Here is a 25235-nt window from a genome sequence, read left to right as displayed (position 1 = left end):
TTTTCTTGGCAAGATTTAACCAAATGGGGACTAAATTAATGTTTTTAAGAGCCTCAGTCCAACTTTCAAACCAATGCACCATACTGTCTCTCCTTAGGACTTTACCTGGCCCCAAAAGGCAAATTCATTTACTTAAGATATAAAACAGAAACAACACTCTCTATCCTCCGTTGGCTTTTATCTCTACTGAAAAACCTGTGATCATACAGGTAGACAATTGCTAATGCAATGATGAACCTAGGCCTATGTAAGAAACATGTGATCCAACCACTGAAAAGGTGTGTTTTAACTCTCTTTCTGTGTGTGTGTGTGTGTGTGTGTGTGTGTGTTAGCAATCCTGTAAATGAAAATGCTGAAGATTGGGATTCCAATGAAGTAATAACTTCTGTCTCCTGTGAGACTATCAGTACTACCAGTGGCAGTGAATTATGTTGAACTGTGAGAAATTCCATGAAGAATATTACTAGAAGAGCTTATTCCTTCTCTGCTTTCAAATTTTGTATTTGTCATGCTTCACAGGATGACAGCTGTGCTCTTTTTAATGTCAAAACCACTTAAGAGAGGCCATTCATCATAATTGCACAGCTAAAAGTCTAATTGATCCTAAACGAGTGATGAAAGAATGGAGCATAAGTTATGGCTTCAGCCAACAAAAGCCCATCTGGTGGCTGTTCATTCCCCTTTGCTTTTTTCCCCAAAGAGCTTTAGATTTTAGAAATTCCATAACTTGGAGTGCTATTTCTGTTCCTCTTCAACATCTCCTCCCACTCCCCTAATTCATTTGGGTTATTTCTGGAAATGTTTTTTTTTATTTTTTATTTTGGTAAACTAGGATTATAAATAGAGCATTAAATTGCAGTTTGTTTCACATTTCCCTTCTCTAGAACAAAGTTATTTTGAAGAAATTAATTATTTTAAATGTAAAATGATGTTATTCTAGTTTGATTGTAGTCCCAGGCTGCTTTTGAATGTATTTTAAAGCACTAGAGAATCTAATCTTTCTGACTGAACTATTTATCTTAACATGTAGTACCTTACACATCTTTTTAAAAAGACAGTATCTGTTAAAGAGAAAATGTGATAAAATTGCTGTGATCTTTACATCCAGTCTAAATACAGCAAAGAGGTCCCTATTATGCAAAAATCCATGATATTTTTCTTTCCCTAATGGAATTTTGCATAATAGGGACCTCTTTTTTGCTGTATTTAGACGAGATCATCCAATATATAAAGACTGGATGGTTCCCTTCCCCTAAGGAGGCAGCATGGCATAGTGGTTTGAGTGCTGGACTACAGCTCTGGAGAGCAGGGTTTGATACCTAGCTTGGCCATGAAACCCACTGGGTGGCCTTAGGGCAAGTCACATGCTCTCAGCCTCAAGGGAAAGCAATGGCCAACCTGCTATGAACAAAACTTGCCAAGAGAACCTAATGATAGGTTCATCTTAGTATCACCATAAGACAGAAACAACTTGAAGGCACACAACAACAACAACATTTCTCTCCATTATAAGATGAGGAGTAAACATGAAATATTTGAAAGGATGCCATACTGACAGTGAAGCAAACTCATTTTCTGCTGCTCCAGAGACTAGGACACAAATTAATGGATTCAAACTCCAGGAAAAGAGATTCTACCTAAACATTAGGACAACCAGAGCTGTTCAATAGGGGAACATGTTGCCTCAGAATGTGGTGGAGTCTCTTTCTTTGGAGTTTTTTAAACAGAGGCTGGATGGCCATCTGTCAGGGGTACTTTGATTGGATGGCCCTTGGTCTCTTCCAACTCTATGAGTCTATAAATACATTATTAGCAAATATAAGCAGTAACAATACTGGAAGACTGTTAGAATCTGAAAGATGATTGTCAGCTTGACAGTAAGAGTAAAATCTATTTTCTCAGTAAGTTCTTGAAGTCCACAACAGATTATGGATGATACAGACTCTAATAGTATCCATCCAATCTGGGTCTGGCATTTCTACACTGAAATCTGATTTCAATGCTTGAGAGAAAGTCCCCCACTCCTGCCTCACCTCGCCTCGCCTCGGTGCTTTTTTCTACATGCTTAAAAAATATTATTGTCTAAGGCACAGCAGGAATTTTCCAGACCATTGGGCAAATGAAGTATTCCTTGGAGCTGAAACACACCTGATGCTGCAGAAATTGGCTCAGGGCAACATCCATCTCTACCCCCTCATCCTTTGATGCACAGCTGTCTTTTAGGAATTCCTTCATAGAGGCATTATTGCAATCACCAAGCCACTTACATTCTTTCAAAATCTGCCTTTAGGTTTTAAATGGAGTGACTATACTAAAGTCTCCTTACTGTGGCTGGGAGCATAATACCTCAGATTGCAGATATTGTGTTGCTCTGATTGATTGCAGTAGCTCTTGGGCAGACACAGTGTTCAGTGGATTATACAGCTCAACCATGCTCAGGAAGCGCATTATGTTCCATTATAAATCCTGTCTTAGTAAGTCCCAAATATGTCAGCATCTGCATCTTAAGTTTCCCTTCTTAAACAGATGCTGCTCAGAAGCTTCTCTTTTGAAGATGATGTCATAGCAGTAATTGGATTGTACATGCATAAACACTGTTGTCAGCTTATGCCGCTTCTCTGCCATGTGTAGGTGGAGGCAGTGATTTGACATATCCAGCATGCTTGCTTCCTTGATCTGTCTGTCTGTCTTTCTTTCCTTCCTTCCTTCCTTCTTTCATGTCTTGATTGATGTTATGGTGGTGGTGAGCCTTCAAGTTGTTTCTGACTTAAGACCACTCTAAGACGAATCTATCATGGGGTGTTATTGGCAAGATCTCTTCAGAGGTTTGCCTTGTTCTGAGGCTGAGAGTGTGACTTCCGTGGCCAAGTGAGGATTTGAACCCTGGTCTCTGGACTCATGGTCCAGCATCCAAACAACTATGCCACTCTTGTTCTCCTTCCTTGATGTATTAGTCCAACATAAACAAAACACTACCTATGCCATTATAAAATGCTTCTCTGCTTAAAGTGTGTGTGTGAACCTTTGGCTCTCTAGACAGCCTACACAATCTGAAGGCCACGTGTTCTTCTTCCCATTAGGGTTATCATTCACATTACAAAGACCTCCATCTACTGCACAAAAGCTAATAGTCCATCTGGTCCTTCTATCTGAGATCTATGGAAAAGGCTAGGGATTGAGCTTGGACTTGATACTTGCATAGCATCTGCTCTACCACTGAGTAGTGCTTCCTGCCCAGCCTGATGAGAATAGAATGTATTTCTATAAGCAATTAGCCTGTTGGAGTAGCTGAGAAATATGAAATACATAGGAATGGTTTCACTACTGTTTTGCATCTTCATTCAGTTCCACAGGATCTAAATTATTATATTTTGTGTTTTCACCTAAGCTAGGCAACAATCATATCTCTCCCTCCCTCTCCTTTGTAACATTCATCTGATTACCCAAGGGGTGTATATTTATGTTCCCATGGTGACTAGTTGTCATCCTTCCCTCTCTCACCCCTGGGAGGTTTGAATGTGGTTGAAAGGCATACCAGGAGCAGCTGCAACAACAGCACCAACAGAAGCAGCAGGCGTTGGAACCTCGATTCCCTACCCCAGGCTGTGCTTGTACGGAGCTTGGTGTTTCCTGGGACACAGATGTCTGCCTTTTGCGCATCTCCATCTGCTCTGATCCCATGGGCTGCAAGAGGAAAAATTAGGAAGGAGGTTAAATGTTGTGGGAAAGTCATCAGGTTCCTGTATGGTGCCATGCTTCATTCACAGCATTAGCACCCAATAGCTTCTCTAATTATTGTTAATTGGGGGCTTGGCCTGCTGAGCAATCACAATCTGGTTACAAGCAATTCATATTCTTAATTGGATAAGGAATCCTATGCATTCATGCCTTTGTGCACCAACTATGACTATTCAGCACTGGTTCTATTAAACATGCAATGTGTTTCACTGCTTCAAAAATGTTCCGCACCAGAGCGTTTGAGAGGCATGGGGAGATAGGAAAAGATACCCACTTAAGAAAGCCTGACATGTTTCTACTTCCCTTCACTATGCAAACAGCTGAATGAGGAAATAAAGGTTGGAGTGAAACCTTGTCCTGTGGGTCAGAAGACACTTTGAAGAACTTCAGAAAGAGAAGTACCGTAACCATATGTTTTCCCCTTTCCATAAGAAACTGTCAAGTTGTACTAGATTAGACTATTTCTCAGTTTGACCCAATATTGTCAGAGTTGACTAGTGATGGCTTTCCAGGGCAAGGATAACCTTTTTTTTTCATGTCAAGGATTACATTCTGTAACAGAAACTGAACATAAGAAATACATCTACCAGGAGGTGCTTAGGGCCAGAAAAAAAAAGTGGACAAGTGCACTTTTCTATCTTTCTTCCCTTCTCTCCCATCTCTTTCTTTTGTTACCAGCCAGGATTGATGATTTTTTGCCAGGGGTATGAAGTTGAAAATATCTTCCCCCACTTGCTTAAATTACCTCATCTTTTTTTGTTTCATTTCATTGCACAACCCAAGTCCATCACACTCCTTGACTGCCTGTGGTCTCCCCTGTCCACAACTATATGAAATTTACCCAAGCCCTGCCCCAGGGTCTTGGGCAGAGATTTCCTTTCATCACAGACTAATGGATCTTTTAAAACAGTGGTGAGGAAAGTGCAGCCTATGGGCCACATGGGACTCTTGAGGATCTGTTCATAGCCTTCAAAGAAATTGCCAAAAACATACACAAAACACCCAAACAGCCAGAAAAATGTGATGGTTCCCAATCCTTTAAGGCTCCACATGCACTTCTTGCCATCACTGCCCTCCCAAACCCTGCCAAACGTGTGTATGTGTGTATTTAGGCTGATTATCAGTACAGAAATGATATAATGTCATGTCATGGCCCCACCAAGAGTGACCACAAAGCCAATGGTGAACTATTTACATGAAATTCTGTTTTAACAAAAGATTACAGAAGAAGAGGAGGAGAAAGAACTAGAACCAGAAGCGGAAGAAGAAGAAGAAGAAGAAGACAACAACTGGTACATTCTGCATGGAAAGTAAATGTTCTGCTCTAGATTCTACCTCCTTCCCATGCAAACGTTAAATTAAAACTTTATGAAGTGACGGCTGCTGCTACCTGAAGCAACATGAGAACTGATGTTTTATTCTTTGCAGTCTGCAATCATTCTCTGCAAGGTATCTGGTTGCAATTGAAATAAATATATATTTTTTAGTATGTACTGGTGCAAAGTTTACTTTGTTCACAGCTGTGCAATTTCATGCTGCATCAAACATTATGGAAGTAGGGGCTGAGGTAGTTATATGCAAAAGACAGAAGGAAGGAAGTAGACAACATGTGCTCCGAAGAGCCCTTAGGTTTCCGTGTTCACTTCCCTGGTGCTCCACAGCTGCTCCAGGAAAATGAAAATAATAAAAATTGAATAAAATTAAGGAATAAGAATATATTCTTATATACAGTATACTCCTAAACACAATTAACTTGCAAGACATGGGGTAGGCCTTTTAGGGAATCCACCATAGAAATAAGGGCTCCGTGTGTCAAAAAGGTTGGGAAATCCTGGGTTAGGGAGACAGACCCCAAACAGTATGTGCTGAAAGTGGTGGAAATAGCTGATGTCATTGGAATGTGAAAGGTTGAGGTCACATGTACTGGATGCCTATCTGCCAATTCCAACTCTATGTGGTTTGTTCTTATCTTTTCGGCACCTTTATATCAATACTGCCCAACAGAAAATGAATCCTAGAGTTTGTAGTGTGGGGAGGCACTAGATCTCTCTAGCTGAACATTCTAAATACTGTACCATTCTTTGAACTGCACTTCTAGGATTCCATAAGAACTGTAACAGTTAAAGGGAATCATAGCACTATTGCTATCAAAGGGCCCCTGGGTTGAAATTACCAGTCAGAAATCCTACTCCTGAATTATCTTGAAACTGCCTATCAGTAACCTTCACAAGGTTGTTGTAATAAAAAGATTTCAGAAAACAATCCCATGAATTGTACAAAGTGCTGTAAATTTGATAGGCGGTCCCCAGACCCTTTCATAAAAACATTTTTTATAAACAACTAAGTGAATGCTAGTTTTGAGAATAATCTAAAATGGGCTGGTGGGATTAAAGAGGAAAGAATATCCATGGACTGTCAAATGAAGCCCTGAATTCCTCTATTGGCTCCCTTCCCTTTTCCTGACACCCTCTTTGTTTAGAGAGAAATCTGTGAATGGTGCATATATTGCTTGCTGAGACTGAAAAGCCCTCTGTGTATGTGCAAGACTGACAAGATGATTGGCCCAGTCTTTATTTTCAAGGGTACTTTGACTCTCCCAGCAAATGAGAGCTGTAATAAAGCAGATGGCATATTGTTGGAGGCTGCTTTATTTCTGCTTACTTTTGTTCCTAAATTAAGCAGAAACTGGTCCTGCATGCAGATTCAGAGAACACAGGTTTCAGGAGGAAAGTGCCAGGAAGGCCCTATTTCTGTATGTGTTGGCTGTGTTATGTAGCTCTTTCTGTGCTAGATACTGTAAATACAATCAGCATACCTTTAGCTTGCATCTATTGATATTGTTAACTTTTTTTTTGTTCTTCTCATTTGTGTCAAAACTCTTAGTGCCTTTAACAGAATAGTGGAGAGAAGAAATTCAGCAGCAGCAAAATGGCAAACTAAAGCATATACACCCAAGCAAAGTTTTACTCACTGGAGATGTAACATTTGTGGTAAATCTAATTTCAAATGAATGTGTCAGCCTGCATGTTCATAAAAGCTGGAACAATTATTCCTGAGCCAATCTTTTTGCTGCCATTACTGGTCATACCACCAGTGTTATCTATTAATACTCTATGCATACTACCAACAATAGTATCCTTAGAACACATCTTGGAAATGTTACTTTTTAAGCTACTTTCTTTAGTGGCCATGTTGACTGGGGGATGTTGGGAACTATTGTCCAAAGAAGTATTTTCTCCAAGCTCAGCCTTTTCATATCTGTACACATTCTTTCTTCCTTGACTTTCTAATCTCATATTGCACCATGATTTAACTTCTGTCATATGCATATAGTAAACACCAGAGGAAATTTAAATACTGTATAGAAAGAGCCTTATGAAAGAGGACAGATAAACAAGTAGTAATTAGGAGAACCCAAAGGAAGTTTAAGAAAGGCAGAGTGAAAGAGTTTTGGTTTCGGTGTATGGTTCAGATAGGTAATCTTGTCAATATCTTCATAAGCATGGTTCCATTTTAAATCATTAAGATATTTAGACCTTCCTAGCCTACTGAATCAGATGGATTCCAAAATTTGCATCATTTCCCAACCACTAAATCTTTCCTGAGCAACAAATCAGATATTTTGTAAAGATGTTTATGGAAAAGAAATGCCACAAGATCTACCAGTTATTCTGGTATGTCCAGGGTAATTTCAGGAGGACATGGCAACATTAGGAGGTCTAATCTTCACTTAGACAAGAACAATAATTCTGTCCTGGCATCTAAGAGTTTCAAGTTTTGCATATTTATTATACAGAGATATAGCAGTACTCTGGAATTGCATTAAAAAGTCAAAATATTTTTTTTTTAAATCTGAAAAATGTGGTGGGTAGGGCATAGGGTAGAGAAGTAGTATTAAAGGGAAGTCCAAAATAGACTGTGTTGGTAGAAGTAGCCTCGGTCACATGATTGACAAAATGTGTGCTGCTCATAAACTGTTACGTTTCCATTTTCTTTAACAAACAGGATTTCAGTGAGAATGGCTATCATGTGATCATGTCTTCAGATTCAATACGAACACAGAAGCATCATATGAAAAAGTTATAAAAGAACAGAAACTGGGTTGCCTACCCCCATATATGATGTCTCCCTCCCCCTTTAGAAGACCAACAGCTCTGAAAAGCTTAATTCTTCTGTAAACATTAAAGCATTGCTTTACATTTCAAAGGCAAACACTAGTTGGAATTATAACACACCCACACAGTAACCACAAGCTCTACACTGCCTTATTCTCTAATAGTCTGATGCCTGCATTTGATTTATACACAGTCTGACAGCAATCTGACAGCATGAAGATGGTTTAAATGGGGACACAATTATGCGCTAAGACTTAGGCTGCTTTGCCAAGTCTTGTGAATGTAGATGCTAACTCGATCTTTCAAATTCTGAAGTTTATTGGAACTATACATGTTTTAATGTTCAACAGTCATGGAACCCTAAATTCAGAAAATTGTTAGCTTGCTAAATGTAAACAATTAACACTTGAATGAAATGTTCTAGTCAATTTTGTTTTGTTTTCAGATGGTGTTGGTTGGGGGTTTTGTTTTGTTTTTTGTAGAAAAGATATTCAATAGGTTTTGTTATGGGCAGATACAATATTTTGTTCAGATCCTGATTCAGGGTTTGCTCCATTTACCTCAAACAGATTCTGTGATTTCATCTAGGTTTGAATCTGAATCTCAGGTGAGAAATCCAGATCTGAGCGCCTCCAATTTATAATGTCTGCAGTCTACAAGTCACTCCATTTCCCCCTTTGTTAAAATTCTATTAAATTAGAGGGGCATAAACACTTCTAAATGTTAGACATATATGTGTGGTGCTTTTGTGCAACATGCTATTTAAAAATTACATTTCAAAAATTGGAATTGCTGATAACACCTTTTATTTATGTGTTTATTTATTTGGAATTGGATAGTTGGAATAAGATGCCTATTTTGAACAGATCAAGACAGCAAGTTTCAGATGAATAGAATGTTCTCCACAAAAACATTTTTACCATAGCCAAAATCCTGTTTGTTTGTTATCCATGTACAGGTTCTCCTACATAGCTAGTTGGACATTTCGACCAATGAGGAACAGCATAATTCAATTCAAGATTGCAGGAGTAGAGCTGTACATGTGACACCATTATGCATAGATGTGCATGAATGTTATTCACAATATTATTTGCAGATGTGCATATATATATTTGGCTGCACTTTAAGTTGTTCATTTTGCAATTCACCTACAAAGTGGTATTACACAGCTGCCATATAACTCTATAAGCATAAAGTTATGCTCTATCTACGCAGTGTAGGATCTCAGCTAGTGTGTGTGAATGGGGAGGATTAAAAGGGGGACTGTGTGCTCATTTCCCTAATTTTACAATGGCCAGTAGTTATTTAGATGGCACATGGTATACTGGTGGCCTTAGTTAAGAAATCTCAAAAATGCAGAGGTATAGTTGCAGTATTTTTGGTAGAAGTGAAGTGGGTAATTTGTTTCCATACATCATCTTGATAAGGGTATGTGTCATGGAGATGTCCCTTAGCAAGACACCTCCAAAATTTCTAGATAAGTATCGAGGTCCAGATGAATGTAAAAGAGTTAAAACTATTTCTTTTCTGCTTAGTTAGCACCTAAGTCACAGGAAGTATATAGTGACCAAGGAGTATACAGTATCCAGTGGAACATAGAGTGATAGAAGCAGAAGGTTTTAAATATGCACCGTTTTCCAAGTAGGCATCTAAATCCACCTGGGTCCCATAGGCTCCACAAACACCCTTCTAATGTCCCTACAGATGCCGGGGGGGAGGGGGAATTATCAAGAAGCATTGAACAAAGGCATACCCTTGCAATTCATTACTTTAACTTCCCTGTCCCAAAGTACAAGCGTTGGAGACCCCTAATAAAGCCATCTAGTTTGGATGCTAGAGCTGTCAATCATAAAACTACACACATCACCTTCTCTTTCATGTTAAGGAAAAACCAACATGGGACATACAGTAGAGAAATAAAACGTGTATGTGAGAGTCAGAATGACTCAGCAGAAGCAATAGAGAACCACACAGTTGTGAATGGTAAAGCAATTAACAGGTCCTGAGTGCCAAGGACAAGAAATGCATAGTGGATAATTGACGCAACCTGACAATTGTTAAGTGGTCAAGGCTGAGATGATGAAATCATTAATTGTGGGATGAACAAGGAGAACCAATGGAATAATGTACATGCCTACTGGGTGGAAACAACCACAGTAGGTGGTGCCATGCTTTGGTTTATAATAAACTATGGATCCCAGTGCATTTTGTGGGTTTGTAGTTGTGAGTAGTTGGATTGGAGAGTGAGGATTGAGTATTGTTTGGAGCTGTGTATTATAGTAAATAAAGTAGATCTTTTTATATAAGACTACTGAGTTGTTCTTGGTGTCTTGGGTGAAGCACAAGAACCAGCCAGGACCCTGGTGAAGAAGGTGAAGACTTCCTGTGGAAGCAAGAGTGAGAAGGCTTGGAGAGTTTGTCGGGGTCTTCAGCCTGTTCTCTGCAACTCTTGCAAAGAAACAACAACTGGCCAAAACTGGTCAGCGTGGTGCACAACCAGGTGTGAGTTCCAGCCAGGTGAAGAGCCACAACTCCCATCATCCCTGACAAGGTTGTTATGGGGCCCCAGATAGTGCAGCACCCACCAATCCACAGAAGCTGAAAGTTTCCAGAGAGTGGAAGAACAGATCAGAGCAAGCTGGTTTTGCGCTGCACTGATTAAGCTCCGTGAGTAACTCCTCCAGTGTTTTTGATTAAGCCTGAAGGGAATCAGCTGTGCCATACTCAAAGGACTTGTTAATTGAGTCACTGCACAAGTTAAGATGGAAATCTTAAAGTTTAGCAAGTTAAACAGTTCCAATTACCCCACCTGGAAGATTTATATGCCCAGTCGTTCTTGTGAAAGAAGCTTGTGGGCAACAGTTGAAGCCGGTTTGCCAGCCATGCAAATGCAGCCGCGAGAGAGAGAGATAGCAAAGCCAAAGCCTGTTATTTACTTTAATGATAAAGAAAGACTTGATTAATGACGTGAGAGATAAGGAGACGGCGAGAGATGTTTGGAAACACTTCAAAGGCTACACACTCCTTCAACTGCCTTTGCTAAAATCCTATGGTCTAAGAGATTTTTACAGACAGAAGAATGGCAAAAGGCAGTGTGTGATTGAACATTTAAAGACAATCAAAACTTTGTTTTGTGCAAGCTGAGTTTAAGAGGAGTGGAAATAAGCAGAGAGCAACAGTGCTACATTTTTGTTAGAATCTTTAGATCTACTTGAAAACATACACACTCACTGACGCTTGCAGAACTTACCACAGCCTGAGAGCTGACGAAAGATCTGGTAGTGGCCAGGATTTCTGGAAGAGAACCAGAGGAGACTGTCTGAGAGGGAAGACACCCAACTCCAAGAGTGTGCCGAGTGAGCAAGCCAAGCCTGAATGTGGCGTGGGCCTGGACCAGGCAGCTTCTTCCGAGGGAACAACGGAGATGTTCTATCTACTACTGCAAAAGGATTGGACATCTGCAAAGAAACTGTAAAAACATTGGCTTGCTGATAGAAGCAAGCAAGATAGCAGATGGCACGGCCACAGTGAGAAGCAGTTCAAGACGCCATTTTTTGAAGGACAATAAGAGTAATAATAAGGGTTTGCAACAATGATTAAGGAAAGGCAGAAAGCAAACTCTAAATGGCTTGTAGATTCTGGTGCTTCGTCCATCCATGTGTAATGATTTAACTTAATTAATGATAAGAAGCAATCTAACGTAAATGCAGTGGTCTTAGCAGACGGGAATGAGCCTCACCACAGTAAATCAAATGGGAACAGTTACAAATTCCTAATGAGGGGAAAAGAGATACAGTACTCCAGGTCTGCAAATTTTGAGAGACATGCTGGCTGGGACAAGCTGCATGCAAACAAAGAAGTGTTTTTAAATAGGTAGCTCAAGTGAGCAGCAAGGACAGACTGAACCAACTTCAGGAAAGAGGGGTTTTCAGTCAAGCCAGAAGCCTCAACTAGCAGTAGTGGTAGTGCCTCAGATGGGAGACACAAAACAAGACCTGTAACCACAAGGATGACAGAGGACAAGAGGTTTAGTAGGAAGACACAGCATCTTCTAGTGCAGACAGTGAGATGAGGAGAAGGCAGAACGACAGAATTCATCATGCCCAGACGTAGTCACAGAATTAGGAAGTCACCAGATAGGTTTTGTTGTGACGCAGGCAAGAGCTTGTACAGTTTATAGAAGAGCCTGAAAGTTTTTGAAACAGTTTGGAAACCTTTTTCCAGGAAGAACAAGAAAAATGGTGTGATGCCAATGGAAAGTGAATTAGTTGTTTGGTGAACAAAAAATTTTTTTTCGAGATTGTGGAAAGGCCCAAAAAAAAACCAGTAATAGGTTTGCCAAATGGGTATATAAGATAAAGGAAATGCCTGATGGAAGCATAAAGTAATAAAGCAGATTAGTAGCTAAGGGTTTTGCACAACAACAGCAATGAGAATTATGACAAGACATATTCTCCAACAGCAAAGCCAGAAAGTTTGAGAATGGTGTTAGCTGTAGCAGCAAGAAGGAATTTGATAGTACAAGCATTTTTTGATTTTGAAACGGCTTACTTAAATGCAAACTTAGAAGAAGAGATTTTTCATGAACAACCACAAGGGTTTGAAGAGAAATGGAAGTCAGAAAGTCTATAGGTTGAAGAAGGCATTGTATGGTTTTGAAGCAAAGTGCTAGAGCTTGGAATTTGTGTATTAATGATGAGCTAGAGAAGCTAGGATATAAGAGAAGCGTGGCAGATGCATGTGTATATACAAAAGGAGACATAGTGCTTGTGATTTTTATGTGATGACTTGTGCGTGGCAGCAAAGTCAGAACAGGAAATTGAGTCAGTAAAGAGAGAACTATCAGAAAAGTTTGTTTTAAAGGACTTTAGGTTTGTTTGTAAGTCATATTTAGGAATCAATGTTGAGTGGACAGAAGAAGGACATTGTTTTGTTGATCAGATGGTACAAACAATATTGAGAACTTGATAGAAAAGTGTGGACTACAGAGTGCTAAGATAGTAAAAGCTCCAATGAACACTGTTTCATTTCAGAACCAACAACCAGAGATTTTGAGGACAAGACATTTTTCAGGAGCATCATAGGATCACTTCATTTATTTCATGCCACACTAAGACCTGACATTTTCGTTTGCTGTAAAACATTGTCTAGAAGAGTTAACAACTAAGGTTGAGGATTGGACAGTGTTGAAGCACTTGTGTGAGATACGTGAAAGGGACTTTAACAAAAGATTGATCATAAGAAGCAGCAAAGCTGATCTAGATTTTTTTTGTAGATAGTTTCATCCGCTTCAGAATCAGGAGACAAAAAGTCAATCAACAGGAATGTTAATCAAGTACAGTGAGAGTCTCCATAGTTTGGAGAAGCAGACAACAAACAAACGTAGCGCTTAGTACTTCTGAAATCAGAATTTGCAGCACTGAACGAAATATGTAACGAGGTTCCAATGGATTGAACAATTGCTAATTGACCTGAATGAAAAATTTAGAGTTCCATTGAAATTCAAGAAGATTCACAATCGTGTATAGCAATGGCTGAAACAGAAAGTTTGAAGAACAGAACCCAAATATGTGGGGTGTAAGATACCAAAAGGTGAGAGACATGGTTCAAAAAGGGAAATAGAGTTGAGGTTACATAGAGACACACATATAACATTGCAGATTTTTTTACAAAAGCGCTAAACAGTAGAGAAACATGAAAGGTTGACACAAATGGTTGGAATGACAATGTAAGTCACATACAATATTTTATTTTTCGGAGGGGATTGTTAAGAAAAAGCAACATGGGACATACAGTAAGAGAAATAAAACTTGTATGTGAGAGTCAGAATGACTCAGCAGAAGCCCAATAGAGAACCACACAGGTGTGAAGGTAAAGACAATTAACAGGTCCGAATGCCAAGGACAAGAAATGCATAGTGGATAATTGGACACACCTGACAATTGTTAAGTGTGTCAAGGCTGAGATGATGAATCATTAATTGTGGGATGAACAAGGAGAACAAATGGGAATAATGTACACGCCTACTGGTGGAAACAGACCACAGTTAGGTGGTGCCATGCTTTGGTTATAATAATGACTATGGATCCCAGTGCATTTTGTGGGTTGTAGTAGTGGATTGTAGAGTGGAGTTGAGTATTGTTTGGAGCTGTGTATATAGTAGAATAAAGTAGATCTTTTATATAAGACTACTGAGTTGTCTGGTGTCTTGGGTGAAGCTACAAGAACCAGCAGGACCCTGGTGAAGAAGGGTGAAGACTTCTGTGGAAGCAAGAGTGAGAAGGCTTGGAGAGTTTGTCGGGGTCTTCAGCCTGTCCTCTGCAACTCTTGCAAAAGATACAACAACTGGCCAAAACTGGTCAGCGTGGTGCACAACCAGGTGGTGAGTTCCAGGCCAGGTGAAGAGCCACAACTCCCATCATCCCTGACATTTCATGTAGCCTTTTCCTAATACAGAACACTTGCAAAGAAATGCATAGTGGCACACGACTTGGTACTCTGTCTACCTTTGAAAGTGAATCAATAATAAAGCTTTGGAAGGGCTCTGAATTTCAGAAAAGCCTCACTTTGATTAAGATGCCTCCCAAGCCTTTCTAAATTAGCCCAACTCATTTTAGGATTCAGACGAACCTGAAGTACAACCAGAATGGAATAGCAAAGATACTTGAACACTAATTGAGATTACCGTGATTTGGTCAGCAAGATATAAATTTATTGTGAATTGTTTCAGCAAGGTCAGCTTTACTGTAGTATGAGATGATTCACAAGAGGAGAGATTCTGACAGCTTGTAGCAGGTGCTGGAGTTATATGAAAGTGTATGAAGCAGTGACTCACATTGTATTGTATTAAGTGCTGCAATCCAACCTAAGATCAAACATAAGCTGACATTGTATTGGTCTGCCTGATGGTTTGCATCTTGACTCATCATGGAGTGCAGTAATCATTAATTCATTCCCTCCCTTTTGAGTGCAATTGTTATGATCTCCCAACTACTATACTAGGATACTACTGTACAAGAATTTCACTGGCAAATCCATAGCATCATAGAGACCACAAGGGCCATCCAGTTCAATCCCCTGCCATGCAGGAAATCCAAATCAAAGCATCCCCGACAGATGGCCCTCCAACCTCTGCTTAAAGACCTCCAGGAGGGAGATTCCACTACACTTTGAGGGAGTTTGTCCCACTGCTGAACAGCTCTGGAAGTTCCTCCTAATGTTGAGGTGGAATCTCTTTTCCTGTAGCTTGCACCCATTGTTCCCCATGGCTGTATGGGGAATGGGTATCCAACTTAGCCAAGGCACAGTTAAACCCAATGGAACCACTGGTGCAAAGACGCAGAGTTACTGACAATTCATTGAAGTAACTTGTATTTATTTACTATCCTTAATGTTTTGGATACTTATTTAGGAAATCATATTTTCAGAAGCCCTTAAGCTGGTCTACTGGAACTTCAGGAGAAGGTTTGCAAGGTCCATGCAGCCAAAACAAGAGCACATTAAAACATCACATTAGTACAAGAAAGAAAGAACTGTGTGTGTGTGTGTGGTGGAGATAGTCTGCTGAAACAAGCGTACCTCTATCTCTTTCTATTTCAACAGCATGTTACAGCATGCCAAAATGGTATATTATTATCTATATGTAACTGTTTCAAAGTCACAGTTCGAAATTACTGCAGACTAGAACCAGGAGGAAAAATCAGCCAAATCATAGTGATTTTAAAGACCAAGGCTGTATCCACATTGCAGAATTAAAGCAGTTTGGCACAAGTTTCACTGCTATGACTCTGTCCTACAGACTCCTGGGATTTGTAGTTTGGGGGGATATTCAGCCTTCTTTGTCAGAGAACTCTGGTGCCTCACCAAACTACAAATCCCAGGATTCTGTAGGATAAGAGTAATGACAGTAGAAGTGGTGTCATACTGCTTAAATTCTGCCATGTGGATACACTGCAAATCAGACATGACTCAGGAAATCTGTGATCAGGGTCTCCTGTTATTTTAATACTATCAGCAGCCAGAAAGTTCTGTTTTGGATCAGCCTCAAGAAGGGCTTTAATCTTCCTATTTTGTAGCAGTTCTCCAGTATGATTGGCTTCTCCTGGACCTGCTATTCACTTTATTTGATGGCACTTAAAAAAAGAGCATACCAGGAAAGAATAAGTCTCCATCACCCAGTGCCATAACTTCAGTGTGGATTTGCTTTATGTTCTTCTCCCCATTGCTGCTTTTCATGTATGTGTTTAACTTGGAGGCACAGAACAACATGTGAGCATGTGCTCTCTCTCCCTCTGAATAAAAGAATGAAAATTAGTTTGCTTTAGTTTTTTGTGGCCATGTTCTAGAAGAGTTTATTCCTGACGATGACAGCCACAGATGTTGGCAAAACGTCAGGAATAAACTCTTCTATAATATAGCCACACAGCCTGAAAAACCCACAAAAAACTATGGATGCTGGCCATGAAAGCCTTCAACTTCACATTAGTTTGCTTTAATTTCCATAATTCAATAAACATAATTTCCCTACATCTTTAATTGCATTCTAGTGAGATAACATTGTTCTGGTTTTGGGATTTCAACAAACTAGCCACAGCACTGATTTTTTCTTTGTTAAAACACTGGAACAATGTGGAACAACGAGCAGCTAGCAGCAATAGGACATCTCACACCTCATGCTGTACAACATTATCTTCAAAGTAACAGGCAAGTAATAGAGGAATGGAGTGTCACTGTAGCATCTTGGGTTACATCATCAGTAATTTTTCAGTTGTTGAAATTGCTGAGAGCCTTCCCTCACACCTCAGTGATGTATACATTGGGATATAGTGCTGAGGAAAAAAAGATTCTGCTTCTCCCTTCAGACCTGATACATTCATCTCACTCTTTTTAAGTTCTAAACTAGCTGCCATCAGCTTTCCATCAGATTACACCCTGGCTTGCTTATTTGTTCTTCATTTTTAAAAAATATTTTAATAGTTTATATATCAACCAAGTGGCAATACCTTGGGCCAGCTATTTATACAACTGTATACAGTGTATACAACTGTACATACAATAAATATGCCCCCCCACACACAATTTTACATTAAAAACAATTAAACCAGCCAAAAATGTTAAAATATCAGAACGTTACAAGCTTGCAATAAAACCCGAACAGTCAAATAAAAACAGAAACAAACAGCAAGTCCTGGATGCCTACCAGAAGAGGAAGACTTTAGGTGAGTTTATGATGGCTTGTTGTATATTAATGATATTGCCTGTTCATTACATTTGAGCATGCTTACTATTGAAGCTTGTGAATGGGACTTAAGCACAGTGCACACAATCCAGAAAAAAGATCAATACATGTAAATCCAACCGCCACCTTTCACCCAAATGGGTGTCATTCCAATGAATATATGTTTGTGGTTTAGTGAGTGGACTTGAAAAAACCCTGCAGTTAATCTTGGCTTTCTACCAAATATATATGCATGATATATCTGTTTGTAAACACAACCATTACATTTTGGGGATAAGTTTTAAAATATTAGGCCTACATTTACAAATGAAGACCCTGACTGAAGTCTAGTCATATGAAAACAAAATATCAGTGTGTCACAAGTTATATGAGAAGTTGAGGGCTCCCATTCTGAATCAAGGTAGCTATTAATAAAAATAAACCTGTCTACAAGCAAGGCTCTTCTTAGCTAGCTTGTGGTGCTGTTAATGTCTGAACTAACAATTTGCTTGGTTTTGTGTATTAATAATTTATATATTTGTTTCAACTCTCCCCTGTTGAATGGAGAAATAATATAGAAGAAATTGCACCTGTGTTAATTTACAATGGTTTTCTAATTTACTGCTTCAAGTTAATAACATTTCACTTTTTGCAACTGTATTTCATTGTAAGTTCTACTCTTTTTTCTTTAATTAGAGAAAAAGTAATTATGCATCTTAACAAATGTAATGGAAGGGCTCATCCAACAAATGTAAGCATAGGCTCTCCAACAAATTCCTGATGAGCCTTGCAGATAATTTTCTTTTTCAACAGCTGGAGGAAGGAACAAAGAGACCATAAATCCCAGAAATGAGCCTAACCAATATGAAGGAGTTGATCACTGGAATCAAACAGCTGGTACTTTAGGAGTAGAGTGACCGTGTAGTACTAGAATTCATGATTGTGAGACAGGCCAAAGAACAGTCTAGTCAAACACAACCCTTGGATTTCAGGAAAGCTAATATCTTGGAGAATGGGTGAGATGCCAAAGGACAGGATACAAGCAAATGTTGTCCCTCCCTTCCAAAAAAGACAAAGAAGAATATCATTATGACTTCAATATCAGAAAAACATTAGAACATATTATACAGGAATATGTTGTCAGGTATCTCCATGACAATGCAAAGATTAGTAGCTTTGTCAACAACAAATCCTGCCAAACTAACCTTAAATCTTTTTTTAAAAACTGGGTCACTACTTTAGTAGATGGTAGGAATGCTGTAGATATCATTTATCTTGATTTCAACATAGCATTTGTTAAGAAAAGCCAGCATGGCATAGTGGTTTGAGTGTTGGACTATGACTGGAAAGCAGGGTTCAATTCTCCTCTCAGCCATGAAACCAGCTGGATGGCCTTGGGCAAGTCACATGCTCTCAACCTCAGAGGAAGGCAATGGCAAAGCTCCTCTGAACAATCTTGCCAAGAAAACTCCATGATAGATTTGCCTCATAGTTGCCATAAGTCCAAAATAATTTGAAGGCATACGACGACAACAACAACAACAATTTGCTCAGATTCCCCTTAATATATTGAGTAACAAATGAATAAATGTGTAATAGAGGGGAAACACCATCAGATGAACCCATAATTGGTTGGAAAACTGTGCTTGTAGAGTTTTCATCAATAGATATCCTTCAGATTGGAAGGAGATTTCAAGTGGAGTGCTGCTGGGTCTGTCCTGGGGCTGACACTCTTCAAGATATTTTTATCAATGATTTAGATGATGGGATAGAGGGAACCAAACCAAGATTTGTAAATGCAAGTATTTGTGCCTCCTATTGACTGTTATTGGAAAAACAATAAGATAGAAGTTGGTGAATTGACTTTAGATAAAGTGGATTTCAGATGCAACATTTTTCTCTTGTCCAAATAGTGGAAATTTGCAGGCACAGTAGCTTTTTAGGAGGTGATTAATTCTGCCAAATTGGAGACAAAAAGTTTCAGAGTGGTTGTGCCACATGCCTTTAAATTTAGATTGCAATAATGAGGAGCCACCAGCTATTTTGTTATTATTCAAACAGCTGGATGAAATTTACAGAGGTAGTTGATCTTTCTAAAGAAATAAAATCTATCAAGTTTCCAGTGAAACAGTGAAGGGATCTTTGAGCCATAACAGTCTTTTACCAAATTAAAATGAAATAAAACAACAGCAAAAAAGATTATGTCACTAGAGCACCTCTGGAGCATTATTCTGAAAATGATGGAAGCCATAGAGGTGGCCCTAGGTAACAAGCATAAAGTTTCAAAAGGATAGATTTATGTGGAGAGAGCACTAATGTTCATTTTTGAAGGGAAGAATGCTTTCTGCCTACTGCTGTCCTTGCAGGTTTTTTAGTGTTTATATGTAAACACCACAAAGGTTTCAACAGGTTAGAAAGCTGGAATGTTTCAGAAGAACAGATGATAATTTGCTTTGGAGGAAAGCCCCTTTCACCTTGGGAAGCATCTGAACTGAAACTCAGACTTCATCCAAATCCAGTGCATATCCCTAATGATATGAAGAGTGCTTCAAGATTTTAAAGCCCTAATCACTTGGCATTAGCCCTAACAACTTAGCTTTCCACTTCTGCACATAATAAATATACACTGCTCCCTCGGGTTACGAAATTAATTCATTCCGCGGCCGCTTTCGTAACCCGAAAAGCCTTCGTAAGCCGAATTGCCATAGGCGCTAATGGGGAAAAGCCGCGTTTCGTGCGAAAAAGCGCCGAAAAGCACCAAAAATTTTCTTCGTAACCCGAAAAAACATTCGTAACCCGGAACAATTATTTCCAATGGGATTTTTTCGTATCCCGGAAATTTCGTAACCTGGGTATTTCGTATCCCGAGGTACCACTGTATAGGAAGAGGGGAACTATGTTAGCTGCATGACCCTCCACTCCACTTCAACCTCTCTTTATACAGTGCATCTTTGGATTATGCGGGGGATCTGTTCCGGACCCCCGCCCCGCATAAGCCAAAAAACACGTATGCTCAAGCCCCATTCACTTGAATGGGGCTTGTGCATGCGGTGACACGCGTGCCACAGGTGCGCACCCCATTCATTTGAATGAGATGTGCTACCCCTTGTGCCCCTTGCGTATGCTCAAACCCACGTATAGCACGCCTGCATATGATGTGGGCACGCTATATATGGAGGATGGCTTTTGGAAAGGGCAACTCTATGTACACTTGTCCCTCCACATTTACAGCTTTGATTTTTGCAGATTTGATTATTCATGGATTTTATTAATACATTCTCTCTAGGATTATCTACCTCCTCCAGTGCAACTCCATGGTCAACTTTAATCAAAAGTTGCACTAAAGAACCTAGAGATCCCTATAGAGAACACCCCACTAGGCATTTGTAGCTCCTCCATGCAATTCTATGGTCAATGTCTAGCAGATGTTGACCACAGAGTTGCACTGGAGGACCTAGACATTCCTAGAGAGGTGTTCTCTCTGGTAAAACCATAGTATTTTTGTTATTTGCAGTTTTTCTACATTCATTGGGGTCCTGTGCCTCTAACCCCAGAAAATGTAGAGGGACAAGTGTAGTTTGAAACCCCACAAAATCATGAATGTATGTGAAGAGTCTTTTCAACAGAGGAGTTTATTTTCTTCAGAATGTAGAGGACAGAAACAGAAAGAGAAGAGCTGAATAGGGCTTTCTGAAATGACATTTCTTATTTTGTTACAGTGTAACCTATGTAGAACATAAAAGGAAAATGATGCCAAACCAAAACAGAATAAATGCCCTCTGATATGCAGGGTGGCAGCCAAAGCTGCAGACTGAACAAGAAATGGTAGATAGTTTTCAGAAGTCTAGCTGCTAATTAGTCATTGGAATATCTGTGCCAAAGTTGCCATGAAAACTTAACTCAAATGTAAGTTATTATTTTTAGTTTGAAGGCACACAACACAACGCACACTATTAAGTTTAACTTAAAATTGACAACAGTAACAGAAACGTTATAAAAAGGGGCTTAACATCTTACTTATTGAAACTGTATAAAAATAATAAACAAAAAATTAGAATAATTTGGGGAACATTTTAACTAATTGGATGTGCATTATAACTAAGTGAAAATTCACTAAGCTGCCTTGTCTCCCATACTGGGAGGAAGGGGAGACACAAATAAAATAAACAGATCACTATATTTAACTGGAATTTTATAATAATTGATCAGACATCTCACTAACTGAAACTTTATAGCAATAACTTTGCAACTTCACAACAACTGTACAACACTTGGGTTATACCTATCTTAACTGAAACTATGTAGCAACATCTGTACTGATCCGCACCTTAAAGATTAGTGCATTTGGTGTATTGCGAAAGCTTATTTTGTAATCAGTTTGGCAGCGTGTGGGGTACAAGAGGTTTTTGTTAGTTTTGAAACTGTTACTGTATCAGGCGGAGTGTAAATGGAATGGGAACTTACATATTGCAGGAATGAGGGAGTTTGCTTCTTCAATAGTTCCTTGCAGGCTTTGAGAACAAGGTCACCCAATCTTGGCTGAAGGCTGACCCACATTCCCCCCTGACTAGGCCACTGTCACTGTGCTCTTCCCTAAGGAAGGGAATGGCAGCTATTCATTTATTTTTGGAGAAAGTGCAGGTCTGGCCTCAGGGAAGTTTTGGGAGGGAGGCTGCATATTTCTTCTGTTAGCCTACTTGTGAGAATCTAGCTGCATAACACTATTCTGAATTCAATTTCTTGATCTGAAAGTGTGGTGGTATTATAGGAAACAACTTGTTTCACTGTATATGTGTGCTACACACACATTCAATCTACCTATGCGGTAGAATTCAAAGACATAGCCATGGTTAGTCTGTGAAACCAGTATGCAAAGATATCTTGTTGGATGGTGAATGAAAGAAAGAAGTTGGCAGCATGAGCTTTCATAGACAAGTGTACGAAATGCATCCGAGGGTGTAGACTTATGTCTACAAAAGCGCATGCTGCCAACTTCTCTCTTTCAGTTAGGCTTAAAGGTCCTACAAAATCTCTTTACATACTAATCTATCTATGTATGAATCCATTTTTTTGTACATAAAAAATAGTTATTCAGGTAATCCATCAGACTGTCATTGAAAAGGAGGGTCCTTTCGATCATGGCTCTTAGTCTTTGGAATTCCTTATGCTGGCCACCAACTTTCTCCCTTCTGTATGAAGGAAATAAAATACCTATTTATTTTCTTTTGCCTCTTCTACCTGAGTTTACAGGATAATTTGGGGGTAATCTGCTTTTACTGACTCCTTTCTGTCCTTTATAATTGCGCTCTCTCTCTCTCTCTCTCTCTCTCACACACACACACACACCCTGATAACCCACCTTTATGCCTGAAAGGTAATATACAACTGTGTACAGTACAATTAGGACTTAATAACCTGAAGGCCCCAGATCCTGTCTGATGCTGGAAGCAAATCAGGGTCAGCTCAGTTAGTACTCAGAAGGGCAGAATACCAGGGAAGACCATGTGCTCCGAAGGAGGGCAATGGCAAACCCACTCAGTAATGACAGCCCAGGTGCCCAGGAGAAAGATTTTCCTCACTCCAGGCTCCTCTTACTCAGAGGATGGGATTTCTTCTCAAGAGGGACAGGGCAGGACTGTCCAGAGGTTGCAGAATTGATGCAGAGGGTGGACTCTAACTCCCAGAATTCCATAGCAGAGAGCCAGACAAAGATTTAAAGCGCTGCCAAACCGGGTTATCTCTCCAGTGTGGATAGCAACAGCAGCAATCCAGGAAGGATTGCTCTCCACCCCCCCCCCCCCCAGGAGCATGCAAGGCCGAGGTTCCCTTCCCCGAGGGCTCCCCGCTAGATCTGGAAAGGCGGCCAAGGGGTGTCTTCCTTACCGTTTCCTCTGGCCGGAGCAGCTCCTCGGGAGCCTGTGGGGAGGCTCTGCAAGAGGACGCGCATCCCTTGCTGGCGGCAGCCGAGGCGGATGGGGCTTCGGCCGGGGAAGGCAGCTCGCCCGCCATGCGCATGCGCCCCACTTCGCTCTGGGTCTAGGGGCTGGGGTCGCTGGAGCTCTCTCTCTCTCTCTGTGTGTGTGTTTGTCTGTCTCTCTGTGTGTGTCTGTGATTCTCTGTATGTCTGTCTATCTGTGTGTGTGTTTCTCCCGCTCTTTGTGTGTATTTCTCTTTGTGTGTCTGTGTCTCTCTGTGTATTTGTGTTTCTCTCTGTCTCTGCTGTCTCTATTTCTGTGTGTGTGTTTGTGTTTCTCTCTTTCTCTGTGTGTGTTTGTGTTTCCGTGTGTATCTCTCTCTCTCTCTCTCTCTCTCTCTCTCTCTCTGTTATCTCTGTTTGTCTTTCTCTCTGTGTGTTTCTCTGTGTTTGTGTATTTGGCTCTGTGTGTGTGTGTGTGTGTTTGCCTCTTTCTCTGTATGTGTGTCCCTGTCTCTGTATCTCTCTGTGAGTGTTTGTGTGTGTGTGTGTATTTGTCTCTCTGTGTGTTTTTATCTCTCTCTCTGTCTCTCCCTCTCTCTGTTTGCCTATCTCTGTGTTTGTGTATTTCTCTCTCTCTCTCTCTCTCTGTGTGTGTGTGTATCCGTGTCACTATCTCTGTTCCTGACTCCCTCTGTTTGCCTTTCTTCCTCTGTGTGTGTGTGTGTGTCTCTCTCTCTCCCTCCACAAGGAAAGAGAGGGAGAGAGAGACACACATACACACTTTCCTTGTGGAGTCCGCTTGAGGGAGCTGGGCTTCTTGTGGCTTCCTCAGCCGGGCTCCCTTTGCCCCTAGTTCCCTCTCAGTGACCCCCAAAGACACACAACACACATACACACACCCCACAGAGAGAGAGAGAGATAGATAGAGAGAGGTCTCTTTCTTCCCAGCAGCCTGGAGGGAATCCCCTTCGTGCTCTGCCTCGAAGCCCAGCCCAGCCTTCCTCCTTCCCTGCTTCCTGCTCTTTGCTGAGCTTCAGCACCCTGGACAGCACCAGGCAAAGCCAAGGGGGAGGAAGCAGAAGAGCCCCAAGGCAGGGATGTTGCTAATAATATAAAACATAATGACGTTTTTATTTTTACTTATTCTATTATTCCCCCTCCCTTCTCCCCAACTATATATAATAAAATATCATTAAGTAATTAAAATAGTCAACAGTCAACAGCTGCTGCTGCTGCTTCAGCCTCTGGCGCCGAAGGGGAGGGATAAACCACCAGAGAGAAGCTTAGCTGCGTTCAGACTGCAGAAATAACCCGTTTTGGCCCCGCTTTAACTGCCATGGCTCCGTGCTATGGAATTCTGGGAATGGTCATATGTTGTGGCACCAGATTCCATCAAATTGGATTATTTCTGCAGTCTGAAAAAAAAACCCAAACCTTTGGCATCATTACCCATACGCCTCCCTCCGCTCAACATGAGCTACAATTTTTAACCATTTAATACTAATACTACTACTACTACTACTAATAATAATAATAATAAGTTTCATTTATATTCTGCCTCTCCAAATGATCAAGGCGGGTTACAACATAAGATAAATAGATAAAATACATAAATTTATACATAAATCAATACCTAAATCCCCTTATCCCTCATCACTAAACTAGTCCACATAATTTTTGAAAGGAGAAACAACATTATAAAACAGTTAAAATCAGATTTGAGTGGGCAATCAAACCCTGGTCTGCAGAGTTGTAGTCCAATTCTCCTTAGAAATGGGACCCAAGTCTAAACACGAAACCCACTTATGTTTTCCTATACAGCTTATACACTTAGCCTGAAGGCAAGTTTACACATAATATATATTAAAATAAGTTTGTGCATGAAACAAAGTTTGTATACATGACCATCAGAAAGCAGAGGTGTCATTATCTCAGCCACCCATGTGGACAATTTAGAATTTTCGAATATTTTGGATTTCAGGATCCCAAATAAGGGAGACGTAACCTATATATCCAGGTCTCCTAAGACACTGCTGTTAACTTAACCTCTAGTTTTTCTGCTTGATCCAATACCCTTCCATAGCATGCTAGCTTACTTCTTCCAAATTCATCCTGGGCCTGGTTTTTGGACTTCAGTAAACAGAAGCCTTCAGCCAAGATGGCCACTGTCCATACTGAAGAGGGGAATCTGGCCTGAAAAGTAACTTTTTGAAGTTTAGATCCCATACTCACATTTTTTGGACTACAA

General features: G+C 40.2%; 1 protein-coding gene across 1 annotated transcript in view; it reads right to left on the bottom strand.

The window, feature by feature from the left end:
- RGS20 (regulator of G protein signaling 20) overlaps positions 1-23132 on the bottom strand; it is a 31053-nt gene extending 7921 nt beyond the window's left edge. The window contains exons 1-2 of the mRNA XM_042462966.1: positions 22954-23132; positions 3536-3684 (exon numbers count right to left, since the gene is read on the bottom strand). Coding sequence (XP_042318900.1) covers positions 3536-3684; positions 22954-23085 — 281 coding nt within the window. The 5' untranslated portion in view covers positions 23086-23132. The remainder of the gene's footprint in view (positions 1-3535; positions 3685-22953) is intronic.
- Between the last annotated feature and the right edge of the window lie 2103 nt (positions 23133-25235).

Source organism: Sceloporus undulatus, chromosome 4 (genome assembly GCF_019175285.1).
Source record: "Sceloporus undulatus isolate JIND9_A2432 ecotype Alabama chromosome 4, SceUnd_v1.1, whole genome shotgun sequence".
NCBI lineage: Eukaryota > Metazoa > Chordata > Lepidosauria > Squamata > Phrynosomatidae > Sceloporus > Sceloporus undulatus.
This window is presented reverse-complemented; position numbering and strand designations above follow the sequence as displayed.